This window comes from Pelophylax lessonae, assembly GCF_965119305.1.
Source record: "Pelophylax lessonae genome assembly, chromosome: 1".
Lineage (NCBI taxonomy): Eukaryota > Metazoa > Chordata > Amphibia > Anura > Ranidae > Pelophylax > Pelophylax lessonae.
In genome coordinates this window covers 229,308,389-229,325,109 of record NC_138768.1, presented here as the reverse complement: position 1 = coordinate 229,325,109, position 16,721 = coordinate 229,308,389, and the positions used below count along the sequence as shown (strand labels likewise).

Sequence of the window (16,721 nt, the reverse complement as noted above, 5' to 3'; positions counted from 1 at the left end):
AATTTCGAACTAGTTTTAGTTTATAGTCTTTTGACTAAAATGCCATTTTAGTTTTAGTCGTATTTGTCTACTAAAATTGTGTTGTTTTAGTCGACGAAATTAACACTGTTGTGCGGTGTCGAGATGTGTATTTTTATATGATTACATTTTATGCATGCTTTTGTACTTGCATTATATAAAACTTGTTCAATAAAAATTTACTGAAACAGACAAGCTTTATTAAAAATAAAAACTGAACACTCCCAACTACACTCAACAGTTAAAATAAAACAATGTGAACTTTGACTGATCCCTGCTGGACTAGATTCATTTAAATTGGTGTATTTAATGAACATTTAAAGCACCCCCCTCCCCTCACAATACAAGGGTCATTTTTTTTATTTTGGTGGCATTCACCTCTAATGTTCTCATAATAACATTTTGCTCCTGATAAAAAAAAACTACATAGGAAGAACTTGGCCCTGCTGCTGCCATAAAGTAGTTAAAGACTTGCGTTAATGGTCCTGTTTCTGTAGAGCCTGCCCTTTGTGGATAGTGTCTAATAAAATCTAATCCTTTTGCACCGTCCTCCTCCTTTTTTTTTTTTTTTCTCAACTTCCTTTCCCTATGAACTGCCCTGGAATTGCTTCCTTAAAGCTTGCATAGCTCAGACCGTGTTTAATGGCTCAAATGTGTGTTTTTCCCCTCGGGTAGGGGGTTGGGAGAGTGAATCCTTTCATTCTTACTGGTCCGAGAGTCCGCCTGTTTTCTTCCTGCTGGTTAGCTGATGAAAGGCAGCCTCCCCGCATTACATAGAAGAAAATCATTTCTAGCTGCAGTGCTGAATGAGTAGCCATGGTAGACGAGGGAGAAGGGCTTTAAGGCAATAAGCTCTGTCATGAAGCACAATGTGCTGTTCTCCATTGATCAAGTTGCTGGAAGAACCCAGCTTTATCCTGCCGCAGGCCACCTTTGCTCTGATGACACGTTCTATCTGCAGCCCTCCTTACAGCTGCTGCTTACTTTCTAATTTCAGGATGGATTCACGCCGTGTACACTCCAGCAGACTCTTTGGTGTTTGGTGGCAACATACTGCACAGCTTTAATATTCCCATGCAACTTCGTGTGTTTGAGATTGAAGACCGAACAAGGGTAAGCTGATTCTTCTGGGGATAAGGGATTCAAAGGGCAGATATTTATATTCGGTAAAATATTCAGAAGTTTTGTTTTCCAGGATGATAGCAAACCTATGTTGAAAGAGAATGGGAACATTTACTTCCCCTTTTTTCATACAAATGTTGATGTCCTAAACACCCAAAGTGGCGACTTGACATCCGTTCTTTTTTTGTAGTTTGCTGGGTTTTTTTCTTGCCCATTGCGTGGAAGATGTTCCGTGCTGCAAGGCCTTTGAGTAATCAATTCAACCTTCTTTGACCTTTCTTTTCAAGTATATGTCCTTTCCTAAACACGGCACACATATATAAAAAAAAAAGTATGATGTCGCTGTATTACACAATGGCATTTTGACCTTTAAACTGCTGTGTTTATTGATGATATATACTACAAGGTTCCTCAGTTTAAGGATCTATAAAGGCCTAAAATGTGCATTGCTCTTTTGTAGAGAAAATGTGTAGTCTAAATACTTGAAAATTGCTTAAAGCTGAAGTTTTGAATAAAAATATATAAAAAATTAAAATATATATATCTCGATCTCATACAGCACCAGTGTAGTAATGTACCTCTGATAGGTTTCCCATGTTCTGCTGGCTTCTTGTTACTGTAATAGTCCACCTCCTCAGTGATTCCAAAAGCCCCCCCAGCTGTGAGCTTCTAGCGCTGTGACTGTGAAGGACTCCTAACCCTGTAATAATCCACCTCTCAGTCGTGCTGGGCATGGGGTGGGTTAAAGGCATCTGCTCCCCTTCCTGTTCCCTTGGTCTATTCACACAACTCCTAGTATTCTTCTACCAGAATGCAGTGCATTCTTTGAATGAAGGAGGACAGATGGATGACAAGATCTCCCTGTCCATTGACAGAATGCATGGCATTCTGGGAAAAGAATACTAGGAGTTTTGTGAATGGATAGGGGGAGAAGGGGATGGTGAAGTAGCATGGAGTCTTTCACAGCCGCAGCACTGGAAGTTCACAGCCTTGGGGGGGTCTTGGGTATCACGGAGAAGTGACCTCTGCGCATGCGTGGGAGTATGAAGCACATCTGTGTCTGTGTGGAACATGCATGTGCACAAATGCTACCCAACTTTGCAAGGTCTCAGATACTGGAAGCCAGTGCCATGTGTGCACATGCGGAGGAATCCCCCGCGTGTGTACAGACATACTGCTGATCTCTGCCAAGTACCGAATACCTTGCAGAGACTTGTGGCACATGTGGGTATGGGCAGGATGTTTAAAGGTGGCAGGGGAAGTGGAAGCCAAAAATTGGTGGGGAGAAGTTCCCTTTTAAGTTTTTCTAATGGGAAATGTTTTTTTTTTTCATTTGGCAATTAACATGGCTTGTTAGAACTGTCCTTTACATTTTTTGCATATTCACAGTATGCCATTTTCTATCACATTTCCATTTCCATGTTTTCCACTTGGATTAAAATTAATCTTACCAATGTACGATCGTATTTAGTGATTACAGAGTATTGAACATGGGAGGATCCATTGTTGCACATTACATTTGCAGGCTGCCCACAGTCATTGTGCTTTACCTTTTTCTTGCTCTCTGCATTATAATCAGTCAGCTCAAACTGATAGCAAGACTTGCTGATTAAACTGTATGTCTGGGCAAAATGGATATATTTATTACACCACTCCAATTCATGCACACTTCCCCATGTTTTATAGTTTTAAAAATGTATAGGTCCTGCCAGAAATCCAACCCGCTCCTAACTTCCTGTGTTAACGGATTACTCAGTGCTCCAGCTGAACTGAAATCCTGAGCAGCATTAAAAACCCCCATCCAGTTTGTGTCTACACACGTATTGTGGGGATGAGGCAGGTGTTCAGTAATCATAGATACAGTAAGTGAGTGTTGTCACTCTAGTACAGGAGGTGTTAAGAGCAGGAGTGCCAGATGAAAACGAGAGAGATCCCCTAAATATACCTTTTTAAAGTAAAGTTTATAGAAGAGACCTAAAGGGTCGCCTTCTAAAAATGCTAGTTACTTGGCTTTCATTGGCTTCAATGCTTTCTAAGTAACTGGCCTGGAACAAGCAACTAGTAAAGTCAGGTCAAATGCGATTAAAGTATTAAGCCCCGTACACACGTACCGATCGGCCGTCTTTTGTCCCCGGGCTGTCGTGTCCGCTGAAAAGTGCAAAAGACTGCACACGAATTTTGTCTGCCGACTGCAGAAGTGATGTCATGTGATGGTTAACTTTCCCTGTGTTTTTTCTTTTCTGAGCATGCCCAGTCTTGCAAATCTGCTGTCTGTCGGCCGAATTCTGTACTGACTGGCGAACAATCGGCCGTTCTGGTGTCGGCATACAAAAATTTTAATGCTTGCACGACAGATTCTGTTCGGCCAAAAGTGCGCTGTCGGAAGCATCATACTAACAAGCCGAAAATCGGCCGATCGGTCGTCGGCCGAATCTTTTCGGCCGACAATCTGCACGTGTGTGCGGACCTTTAGTTCCTGCATCATATATATCTGAGCAGAGTGTAATGCTGAGAGTGTAATGCTGGGTACACACGGGCCAAAAAACAACCGAAAACAATCAGTTCAGTCGGCCCTGGCCGGCCGACTTTCAGCCCATGTATACAGCTCCCTGTCCAACGGAAGCTGGTCTGTCGAATGAGGTCAGAATGTTTTTTTTTTTTTTTTTTTCTTAATGCATTCTATGCATTAAGATAAAAAACATTCTGTGTACAGCATCCTCCCTTTAACCCCCCCCCCCCAATACTTACCTGAGCCCATCTTTATCCAGCAATGTTGCACGAGTTTCTCGGCTGCCCGGGACTCCCCTCATTGGCTTAGACAGCAGTGATTTGGCTCCCGCTGCTGTTAGTCAAAGTCACAGCCAATCAGGAGAGAAGGGGGGTGGGCCGGGTCGCAGCTCCATGTCTGAATCAACATGGAGCTGTGATTCGGCTTGGGTGCCTCCATAGCAAGCTGCCTGCTGTGGGGGCACTCAACAGGAGGGAGGAGCCAAGAGCCAGGGACCTGAGAAGAGGATCCGGGCAACTCTATCAAAACCAACTGCACAGAGCAGGTAAAGCCTCGTACACACGCAACTAATTTCCGCCGACCGGTCATCCGTCTTTTGTCCAGAGTGGTGTCTGTTGGTTGGAATGTGCTCTAGACTGCACACAAATTTTCCCGCACGACAGAATTCTACTTCAGAAGTGATGTCATGTGTTGGATTGCTTTCTTTGTGTTCTTTCATCTCTGAGCATGCCTAGTCTTGCCCCATCGAAATCTGTACTAATGAGACGAAAATCGGACGTGTTTTGACGGTCGACAAAAATTATATAGCCTGCACACCAGGATTTTTTCAGCCGAAGAGTCGGTTGTCGGAAGCACCATACTAACAAGCCGAAAATCGGCAGATCGGTCGTCGGACGAAATTTCCCGGCCGAATTTCTACTCGTGTGTACGGGGCTTAAGTATAACATGTATGTTGTTATTTAAAAAAAAAAAAAAAAAAAAAAAACTAGAGTTTACAATCACTTTAAGTGTGTATTCTTGGTGATTATGTAAGCATTTTTTTTCAGGTGTAGTATGGCGTTTTTACAAGCCTTTTTGTATGCATGTCAAGCTTTAGGAGTAGGTTTCCTGTGCTGGGCAAGGGGACAAGTGAAATTTTGGAGAAGAGAAGTTCTTCAGGCATAAAATGTGTGTATCTTGTTTTCAAAGGTGTCTAGGGCCAAAACATCTGATTGCACTAACAAAAAAAAAAAGCTCACGTACTTTTTAGAGTGTAGGGAGAATGAGCATTCAAGTGTGAATAAGGACCGCTAGAAATGTGAGTCTTCATAGTCAGGCTTATGGAAAATAGCAGAAATATGTTCAAATGTGACTGAGTGCTTAAGGCCAACGCTATGCATAGCAATGCATCGTGAGTTGGCACATTTTTGGTGTGACAGCCCATTCAAAGGAAAAGGAAAGCACCAAAGAATCTCCAGTACCAAATTTTGGCACTTAGCAGGGCACGCTTTATCTCAGAAAATGCACGAGAAAAATGTGCTACTGCTGTCCACGTTTGGGGGGCCATTAAAAAAATAATGGCACTGCAAGCGCAGCATGTTATTTGTGCATTTTCATGTCGCTCAGGTGTCAATGTAGCCTAAGCCTCGGTTCACATTTATGCGATGCGGGAAGGCTGCGAATCCGCAGCCTGTTCCCGCATCGCACACGCACCCCCGGCAGTTCACACTGCCATATGCGATACGCTGGGGGTGTCAATGTAATATTAACGACACCCCCAGTTTGATCGCATATCGCAGTGCGATCGTGCAGTTCGCACAGGATCGGATCGCACAAGTGTGAACCGCTGTGCGATCCGATCCTGATGCGGCTGCCAAAAAGGGTCCCTGTGCGTGTTTGCTGCGGTGCGAATTTAGCCATACAAACTGTATGGCTAAACTCGCACCGCACAGCCGATCGCATGTAATGTCGGAGCAGTGCGCTCCGACATTACATGCGAACCCCGCACACGCACAAGTGTGAACTGGGGCTCAAGTGTTCTTAAACCCAGTAGGTAATATTTACATTCTGTAGCCACACTTGCATATAAAATGTAGTGACCCTTCTTGTTTCCATTCCCCTTTATTCTGCACAGGATTTTTTTTTTAATTTTCAACAGATCTTTTTGCAGTGACTCCTAGCAGTAACATGGTTTCTAAGGCCCCTTTCACACTTGTGCGACTTGTCCTGCAATTTGGGACTGCAAATTCTCATGACGAGTCGTACCCAATGAGTACTATTCATATCTGTGCGACTTCAAAGTAGTCCCTGCACCACTTTGGTTCGACTTTGATGCGCCACGAGGTCCATGGACGTCAAGATTACACAGGCATTGCTTCAAGTTTCGTTGAAGTCGAGGTTGTACAAGTGTAAAAGGGGCCTTAGGAGCCACACAGCGTGCACACTTTTCTCCCTAAGGATTACACATATGACCAGGAGAAACACTCTGACTTTCTAGTGCATGAGTGGAGTTCCAGAATCCTGGAGTTCGGCTTTTAAATGCATTGGTGTAAATGGGCCCTAAAGCCAGAGGGTCAGTATAACAGCCAGGCAGCTATCAATTTCTGAGGATCAGTAAATCCCAGCCATACATCTATACATCTTCCTTAACAAGTCTTCCTTTATAGATCACTTTCTAGTGCTTGCTCTGACGCTTCCCAAGAGAAGTGTTGTGTGAAGCATTATGGAATCATTCCGATTGATGGCAGATGCTTAATATAGAGACATTAAACATTTTATTTCATTTATTTTTAACTAACTCCCGTTGCCTCAAAGCTTTAATCACTGGTTAGATGTTGCCATGGTTGCTGCTGGTAATAGTTTTTTAGAACTAAAAGTACAGAGAAAAGAACATGAACCACTTTCTCAAAAGCAGCATCATTTCACTGCACCTGTTGAACAATAAATTAGATTAATCAAAGATTATTATCCCGAAGTCCAAGTGCTATATGTGTGTTCTTATGTTATGTTTTTTTTTTTTTTTTTTGCATGTCTTTATTTTTGTATTACTGCCAGTGTTGGGGTAGTTACTCAAAAAATGTAACTAGTTACTAGTTCTGTAAATTGTAATGAGATTACTTTACTAGTTACTGCATTTGAAAAGTAACTTCACTACTTATTACTTTACTTTCCTCTTTCTTAATTGACCGTGTAGAAGAAGATACATGACACTCTTTCTGCATAGAGTTTATTGTATAAACACAGGCTTTGGGAAACATGAGAACAAAACCTGAAAAAACAGAATAAAACATAAAGTGCAACAAAAAGTCATAAACTTCATCCCTCTCTATTCTTCGAAATAACGATTGTATCGCACGGCTTGGGTAACACAGGAAAGCACATTCCTACAGCCTAGTAAAGTAGTGTAGTTACCTCCTATAGCCTAGTAAAGTAGTGTAGTTACCAATATTAGTATTGTAACTAGTTACTTTACTTAGTTACCAAAAAAAGTAATGTAGTTACTGTAATTAGTTACTTTGTAACTAGTTACCCCCAACACTGATTACTGCTTAGTGTTAGTGTCTCTACACTTATAACAAATGTGCACAGCATATTACTTTTGCATCTGCTGTTCAACCCTTGCTTGTTGAATATAGCACATTAACCTGTTGTACAGATTTTTTCTAAAGCTGTCGTGGGGTGCCTACCTCAAGCTGGATCTTTACACCCCCACTCCACTTACTTTTACAGCTACTGGCAGCTTTCCGAAAACCTCTCTTCACATTGCAGCATGTTTTTAGGCCTCATGCACACTGGGCATTTAGCCCTGGTGCATGAGATCCCAGTCTTATGGTGCAGTGCAGATGGAAGGCACAGGTGCACATCCAGCCCTACTGCTGGATGCCTGAAAGCTGCTGTAGCTGAATGGGGCTGGACTGTGCAATATGTGGTACTAAAGTTTAGGGCAGCATGTTAAGTACTTGGACTGGTTTCATTATAGGCCTTTGTCCCTGGGGCATACTGCCCAAAACAATAATAACACTAGGTGCCCCATCTAGCCACAGAAGTTTTTAGCTGGTAATGGCTGTCAGTCAACCTGTGGTGGATCTCAGACAGTAAGGCCCCATGTAAGGTTTAGAACTCTTGAACCCTTTCACTGCCATGGATGTACAGTATACGGAGGCACGGAACTGTTTTCAACTGGTCAGGTCAGTACTGTCCATGGCAATGCCCCTTCTACTATAAACTCGTGGTCACTTCTGCGACATGTCCTGTTTACCAGCCCCTTCCTTTCTTGAAAGAACACAGTGACTGATTGTGTTTACTTTTCTTCATTTGGTGAATTAACAGGGGGCCTTTGTACAGAGCGCCTCCTGGCCATTCATCTGCAATGTAGCTGAGGTAGCTGAGAAAGGAACTAAGAACAGAAACCTCAGTCCTGTCTCAAAAGAGACCTCTGGGGTCTGTTTAGACCCCTGATATTTCCCCAAAACCCAACAGGGCTGAAAAAATAAATAAAAATGGTCAAATATTAATATTGTAAAAAATAGCAAGGACTCATTGCCAATGAGTGTGCTACAGCTTAAAGGAGTTCTAAAGTCAGAAGTTGTTTTTATCCTTATGCATTCTGTTCATTAAGATAAACCTTCTATGTGCAGCAACCCTGCAAGGCCCCCCTAACATTTACCTGAAGTTCCTCTCTGTCCAGCGATGTCCAAGAGTGTCTAAGCCGTCCGAGAGTCTCCCTCCTGATTGGCTTAGACACAGCAGCGGCGCAATTGGCTGTCGCTGCTGTCAATCAAAGTCAGCCAGGCAATCAGGAGATAAAGAGGGGGGGGGGGTTGGGGCTCCAGGTCTAAATGGACACAGGGAGCTGTGATCAGCTCGGGTGCCCCCCATGGTAAGCTGCTTGCTGTGGGGGCACTGAACAGGAGGGAGGGGCCAATATCACAGAAGAGGGACCCAAGAAGAGGAGGATCTGGGCTGCTCTGTGCCAATCCACTAAAACAGAGCAGGTAAGTATGACGTGTTTGTTGTTTTTATAGGAAAAATAGACTTTACAATCGATTTAATCCCTTGCGAGGTTGCATTTACCCACGCAGGGATGCACAGATGTTCCATGCATTCCAATGCAGGTAGTCCCATCAATGTCAATTGGCCACAGTGGCTGCATGGACACAGCTGCTGCTCCCAGTTTCACATCTGTCTGGGTGCCTGCGTTTTGTGGTAATGCAACCCGCACAGATGTCAGATTGGGAGCTGCAGCTGTGTCCCAATTGTTGACATCAATTGGACTACTGCAGGTAAGCCCTTTACGGTTGTACGCTTTAGTATGCCTCGTAAATGAAGTAGTAGAAATTTAGCAGGAATTTTGGTAGGTTATGTTGTGTTTGCATGTGCTGATAAGGATTTCAGTGTATTTTTATCGAAAATATCATTTGATAAACCTTTGCACAACTATTGCGGAACCTAAAACAAAAAATCCATGAATTTGGATGTATTCATGTGGAAACTGGATATTGCCCCGATTTCCCAAAGCAGGTGCAAAATATTTGGTGTAGACAAGCAGAGAAGTCACAAATTGGAAAATGTCATCTGCATGGATGGATGCCTGGGTTGTCCTGAATTGCAGTTGCCAGGGTCTCGATTGATATTGTGAAAATCAAAGGGGAAAGTAGACATCCCTGCCCTTGTGCCCCTGGCAATAGCAAGTGGCTAGGAGAAATAACCTTTCATTCTAACCTGTTGAGTAGAGGGCATTTAAATTCCCCAAAACTTCCAGATTTTTGGAGTAATTTTAGTTATTTATAGTTTTTTGTGTACCTGCATTTTTTTTATTTTTTTTTTTTACTGTTTTTGCAAAAAGGGGAATTTTAAAATTTTTACAAATTTATCTCAATACAGCTTTAGCTTTTATATTTAACCACTTGCTTACTGGGCACATATACCCTCTTCCTGCCCAGGTCAATTTTCAGCTTTCGGCGCTGTCGCACTTTGAATGACATTTACGCGGTCATGCAACACTGAACTCAAACTAATTTTTTTATCATTTTTCTCCACACAAATAGAGCTTTCTTTTGGTTGTATTTAATCACCGCTTGTTTGTTTTTTTTTTTTTTTTTTTTGCTAAAGAAACTAAAAGGATCGAAAATTTTGTATAAAAAAAAGCAAACCTTTTGTTATAGTTTTTTAAAATTTTGCAATCGGGTAATTTTTTGTCTCCTGCACTGATTGGGGACACTTGTTAGCAGCACTGGTGGGCACAGATTGGGACCGATGTCCCTTTAACAGAAGCTGGTCACTGGCTTTCTACTTGAAAATGCCGGTAACTAACTGGCTTCTGTTTACTTGACAGCTGATCACGTGGTAAAGGTCCTCTGTGATTGGCTCTTTACTCTGTTCTGTAATCAGCCAAGGACTCAACGATCCCAGAGCACGCCAGCAGCACAATCCCGAGAGGACGTCTATAGATGCCCTCCTGGCACTGAAAGCCCACTCTGTAGCTGTCTTTAAGTTGTGCGGTTTGTGTCCGCTAAGATGATTCTAATATATTTATACAAAAATATATTTTTGATAAATATTTACGCAAATATTACAGGACCTAAAAAATCAATAGCCTCTTCTTTTTATTAAGCTGTTCCTTTTTGTTTTTAGAAAATGTATGGTTTGGGGGTCTTTTACAAACTCTAAAAGCTGCAAGTGAAAAATAATACAAGGGAAAAGTTGCAAAAATGGTCTGGCCATTTAAGTTTTAATATAGGGTGCATTGCATGGCAGCAAAAAGGGTTTATAGATTGTAAATCTAATTTAAGTTGTATGTCCCTTCCATTGGGCTTACAGGCTGAATGTACAATTGAAATTTCTAGATTGTCATACAGTGAATATTGCCTTGGTGAATAGGGAGCGTAAAACAAAAAAATTGTACTTGGCCGTGCCCTGTGGCAAATGCTGCTTTACCTGAAATGAACTGATCAAGGTGTAAACACAGAATGATAGACGGTATGTAATCTGATCCAAAGCTGTTTACTGCTGCTAGATCGGTGAGTCACTTCTCTGCATAGATTGGAGTGACATCGGAGTGATAGATTGGAGGGTACCATCTCCACTTTCCATTAAACCCAAACTGCGTTAGGTTTCCTAATAATAGAGGGACCGAACTATCCACATTAATCCAGCTGCATATGGACTGATCTCGAACAGATTTTGTGATCCACATTGTGCCTAAATTGAACAGCAAAGGGTGTTTGGTTTATATAGCTAATAAGAGAAAAGAAGTGGTCATATAAAGACTAGATGCTGAAGGTGATCTTGTATTAGTCCCCTTCCATTCTGGGAGCTCATTCAAGCTTGTATCTATAATATAAACCGTTGCTTGAGAAGATTATAGGCAAAACTTGTCTAAAACCACTTTTCACTGCAAATAATTGTCCCACGTCTAAATACATTTATACTATGTCATTGCCTTCTGGCTCACAGATTTTCCAAGCAGTTCTTCTGTTATTACAATGCTGTGATTTATCTGGGATACAGCAGGATGATCATGCTATAATCTTTGCCAAGGGGTAGCCAAGGGAGGATTATTTTATTTATTTTTAAGTAGATGTTTCACTTACACAACCCTGGCAAAACCCCTGTTTCTCTTTCGTTCATTGATGGACACAGCACCTTATCTTCTTGATCATTGGGTTATACTGCCCCCTACAGGAGTAGTACAATAGGCATGTAAAAGCTTGACTACGCCTATGGGGCAGTCCCAGGGGGTATACTCCCACTTCCAGCTATAGGCACTTAGTTTTTTTCTTCTGCCTAGTCAGGAGTATGGACCTAGTTCCTTGCTGGGATCTCTGGTCCTGGCAATTTTTTTCCTTTTTAAATGGAACTTTTTCCGTATCTTTTTTGATATTTTGTTTCTGTGAGAATCTACAATCAACTGCCGGATTGGGCGACGGGCTGAATAATGCAGATCCAGTGCCCCCCCCCCCCACTGGACAGGGGCTGGGCAGCGAGTTAAACGTCTCTCGAGGGCACATACGACCTGGCCTTGGCCTGAGACGCAGCGTTCCTCCTGGCCGTCAGCCCCCCCCCCCCCCCATTCCGATGGAGCGCTAGTATACAACTGCCATTAATGAAATAAGATAAAGTCCATCAAACAATGCCACAAAATCAGTGGTTGCACTACAGATGGTAAACTGTGAAATCTTCACCCAAGTGCTTGGCACGGCACAGCAGGACAGTGAACAAACCAGCCACCACACACTGACTTTTACCAACGGTAAAGATGTGAATAGCTGTAAGCAGATATGGGACCGCTTAACCCCGTTCAAGGAGCCAGATGGCTGTAGATCTCCGTTTGTACATGAAAACCTCCTCATACGGTATATACACTGGACCCGATCCTCCTACTGATGCTCCGATTCAGGACAGCCTCATACAGGGGAAAATGATAGGAGAAGGCCCATAGTGTAGTACTTTTTTTATTAAAAGCCTTTATTGACAAATAAGACATGCACTCACCATGTGAAGGCAAAGCAAGGCATATATTACACGGGTATATCCAGGACAATGTTCCTCGAACAACCAACAAAATGGCCGACTTTCCACTTCCGGGTGTGACGCTTGGCAAGCTCCTCCCGATGCGTTTCGTCACTACGACGTCTTCAGGGGGCCCATGAATCGGAGCATCAGTAGGAGGATCGGGTCCGGTGTAGATACCGTATGAGGAGGTTTTCATGTACAAACGGAGATCTGCAGCTATCTGGATCCTTGAACGGGGTTTAGCGGTCCCATATCTGCTTACAGCTATTCACCTCTTTACCATTGGTAAGAGTCAGTGTGTGGTGGCTGATTTGTTCACTGTCCTGATGTGCTAAGCACTTGGATGAAGATTTCACAGTTTACCATCTGCAGTGCAACCACCGATTTTGTGGCATCGTTTGATGGACTTTACTCTCATCTTATTTCATTAATGGCAGTTGTATACTAGCGCTCCTTTTATGTGCAATACCTTGATCTGATTCAGCTGCCGCGGATTAGTTACCCTTCTGGGTCTGTATCCACGCACCCTGTGTGCTCAGATAGTGAGGATGATTCCTCTGCTCCTTTAGCCGTGCATGAAAAGGTGCTGGTGGATGCGCTGATTGTGTCAGTATGTGAAACTTTAAAGATGGAGGATGCAGCTGATGCTGCATAGAAGGCGCCGGTCTCTTTTGGCACCCACAAGCCTTCCAAGGCGATGAGGGTGTTCCCCTTTCTCGCTTACTTTGATAATATTTTCACAAAACAGTGGGGTTGTCCAAAACGCACGATTGTGGTCCCTAGGCATTTTGCAATGCGGTATCCTTATGATGATTCCCTGCCTAAAAAGTGGACGGTCCCACCTGTGGAACTTAGGCTGATATTTACTATTGCCTTGGTGTCGCAAACTGACCGAGTGGGCTAAGCTTTTACGCCGGGACCTGGAGGGGGGGGGCATATTCCCCCTGCCTTTTTGAAGTTGGCAGATCAGTTGGTCCAGGGGTGGCTACAGTTTGTCTGTGATGCCTCTTTGGATGTGGCTCCTTTTTATTTCTAGACTGTCTGTCTGTCTCAGCAGTGGTCCTTCGGCATATTATCTGGCTGAAATGCTGGTCTGCGGACTCGACTTCTAAGAAGCCCTTATCTGATCTCCCATTTGTGGGGGGGATCGCCTGTTTGGAACTTCCTTGGATGACATCATTAAGGGCCTCACGGGGGGGGGGGTGGGGGAAGTACTCTCCTTCCCCAGGCTTCCAAAGGCAAGCAACCCCCCAGGGGCTATTCTTCTCGGCTCATAAGAGGCCTTTTCATCCCTCCGGGTCTCAAGACAAGGGATCTAAGCCCTTCTGGGCTTCCACCGGAGGTTCCAATAGGAGTTGGTCAGGCAAGCCACGATGTGCTTTTCCAGACCTAGGGACAATGCTTCCTCTGCATGAAGGGGCGCCGTCACCCATATCTGGGGTGGGGGGACATCTTCACTGGTTTCCGGATCCGTGGACCTCCCTGGTACAGGAAAAATGGGTCCAAGAAGTCCTTTGCTTCTGTCTCATCCTTCAGAAAGGTTCTTCCCTTCCAACCTGCGCTTGTCCCCAGATCGCTTATGGGGGTCTCTTTTTGGGCAGTGCAAAACTTGTTACTTTAAGGGGTGATTGTCCCGGTTTGGACTTCGGAATGTTTTCAGGGGATTTATTCAAACCTGTTTACAGTTCTCAGGAAGGATGGCAAGGTACGTCCAATTCTGGACCTCAAGATGCTAAACTGCTTTCTGCGGGTACAGAAGTTCAGAATGGAGTCCATTCGCACGGTAGTGGCGTCCCTCCATCTGGGATTTTCCCTCTTCTATCGACATCAAGGAAACCTACCTTCACATTCCAATATGTGCCTGTCACTGGAAAAACTCCAGAAATTGCAGGAGGCAATTTAGCTTCTGTTGTCCAGCAGACAATCATCCCTCTGGGCTTGCCTGTAGGTGCTGGGACTGATGGTGTCTACCTTCGAGGTGGTTCCATTTGCACAGTTCCCCACGAGATTTCTGCAAAAAGAGATCCTTGTGAAATGGGACAAGAATCCCCAGTCTCTAAACAATCTGATCCTGTTGAGCCGGGGTACAAGAGGGTCCCTGATCTGGTGGCTTCGTTCTCCGGCACTTCGACAGCGAAAAGCCTTTCTCCCTTTCTCTTGTCCGGGTGGGGAGGCGTCCTCAGCACAGATTGTACTCAGGGGGTCTGGACTCTTCCAGAGTTCAGACTGCCGATCAGTGTATTTGAACTCCGAGCGATCAGACTTTGTCTGGATCATTGGACAATTTGTCTCCAGGGGTGTCCGGTATGCATTCAATCGAACAATGCTACGGCCGTGGCCTAGTTCCATCACCAAGGGGGCACAAGAAGTGTCCTGGCGGCTCAGGAAGTAGCCGATATTCTAAGGTGGGCAGAACGATTCGTTCCAGCCCTCTCTGCTGTACACATTCCAGGGGTGAAAAATTGGCAAGCGGATTACCTCAGCCGACAGGAGTTGGACCAGGGTGAATGGTCGCTTCATTTATAGGTGTTTCATCAGTTGTCTCCGGTGGGGTACTCCCGAGGTGGACCTGTTGGCCTCCTGGCTCAACAGGATGGTACAGAGGTTTGTGGCTCGGGATCCTCTACATAGACGCCTTAGTGGCCCCTTGGAGTCAGTATCGTCTGATTTATGCCTTCTCCCCTCTCTTATCTTCTGCCAAGGCTTCTGTGCAGGAATGAGGCGGAAGGTATTCCGGCCATTCTAGTGGCTCCAGACTGGCCTCGCCGGTCTTGGTAAGCCGATCTGGTACGGCTGGTCGTCGATGCTCCTTGGAGACTTCCTCTCAGGGAAGATCTGCTGTCCTAGGGGCCAATCCAATTCCATCCTGCTTTACTGTTGCTGGCTTTAACAGCTTGGCTGTTGAAAGCCAGGTGCTGAAGGATAGGGGTTTGTCTAACAGTGTAGGAATCCCTGATTCAAAGGCTAGAAAATCTACCTCTAGGAATATCTACCAACGTACTTGAAAGACTTACTTTGCGTGGTGTGAGTCTCTTGGGGTTCACCCTTGCTCCTTTTTGGTGGCTCGGATATTGACTTTCCTCCAACGGGGGGGGGGGGGGGAGTTGAGCAGGTTTCGGCCTTGGCGGTGTTCTTTCGATGTCCATTAGCCACACATTTCTTGGTGCGTACGTTTCTTCAGGGAGTTTGACACTTGGCTCCTCCGGTGCAGCCTCCATTGCTGCCGTGGGACCTCAATTTGGCGCTGTCAGTCCTTTAGAAGCTTCCTTTCAAATGTCTTCAGGAGGTTCCCCTAATTAAGTTGTCCCAGAAGGTGGCCTTTTTGGGGGCTATTACTTCTGCGCCCAGGGTGTCTGAGCTTGCGGCGTTGTCTTGTCGGTCATGTTACCTGGTGGTTCATAGGGATAAGGTGGTTCTTCGTCCCTGCCCGTCTTTCATTCCAAAGGTCATCTCTGATTTTTCATTTGAATGAAGACATTGTGTTGCCTTCCCTATGTCCCAGGCCTAACCATCCTAAGGAAATTGCCTTAGGATTCGGGCAATTGGGGTGTACCTGGCAGCTACAGAGTCTTTTAGGAAGTCAGACTCACTATTTGTACTCACGGATGGACCTCAAAGGGTTGGCTGCTTCTGCTACGACTGTTTCCAGATGGATCAGACACAGTGATTCAGGCCTTTTCAATTAGGGGCCGGTTCCTCCTTTTCCTGTTCAGAAGCACTCTACTCGGGTGCTTTAGTGCTTCCTGGGCCTTCCGTCATCAGTCGTCAGTGATGCAAGTTTTCAAAGCGGCCACCTGGTCGTCTGTGCATACTTTCACAAAATTTTAAAGGTGGATGTGTTGGCATCTGCGGATGTTTCTTTTGGCCGCAAGGTTTTGCAGGCTGCTGTATAAAGAACTTGGTACTTCTTGAGGGTGTATTGTTTTTTTCAGGTGAGCTCCAGTTTATGGTTGAGCTCCATGTTACCTGGCTGGCTACTGTTTAGCTTTGGGAGATTTTTTTTTTTTTTTTTTCTTGCTGTTCCCACCCCTCATGATTGACACTGCTTTGGGATGTCCCATTGGTCAAGAAGATATGGAGCTGTGTCCGTCAATGAACAAAAGAGAAAATGGGATTTTTGACATACCGTAAAATCCATTTCTCTGATGTTCATTGACGGACACCGCACCCACCCCTCTGTGGAGTTAGCTTTCTTCTGACACTGCTTGTAACAAAACTGAGTACCTATAGCTGAGAGTAGGAGTATACCCCCCTAGGACTGCTCCATAGGCGTTGTCAAGCTTTTTCCTGCCTAGTGTCCTACTCATGGAGGGAGCAGTGCTGTATTTTGGCCTAGGCCAACAAGGCCCAGGCCTAGGGCGGCACTTTGCAGGGGGCCAGCATAAAAGCCACCCCCCCCTCCACCTGAGACTCTTTTGGCCAATGGTTGCTAGAGCTGCCTCACCCACATCTCTCTCTCTCTCACCCCCCCCCCTCCTCTCTCTGACTCACTCACCCCTCTCTCTCTCTTCCCTTCTCTCTCTTCCCTCCTCTCTCTTTCTCTCTCACCCTCTCTCTCTCTCTCTCTCTCTCTCTCTCT

At 44.7% G+C, this 16,721-nt stretch overlaps 1 protein-coding gene across 4 annotated transcripts in view; it reads left to right on the top strand.

The window, feature by feature from the left end:
• Positions 1 to 16,721, top strand: part of KDM2B (lysine demethylase 2B) — a 246,416-nt gene that overhangs the window by 107,177 nt on the left and 122,518 nt on the right. For all 4 annotated transcript variants that reach the window (XM_082244129.1, XM_082244128.1, XM_082244130.1 and 1 more), the window contains one exon: positions 1,016 to 1,131. In XM_082244129.1, the coding sequence (XP_082100255.1) occupies positions 1,016 to 1,131 (116 nt within the window). The remainder of the gene's footprint in view (positions 1 to 1,015; positions 1,132 to 16,721) is intronic.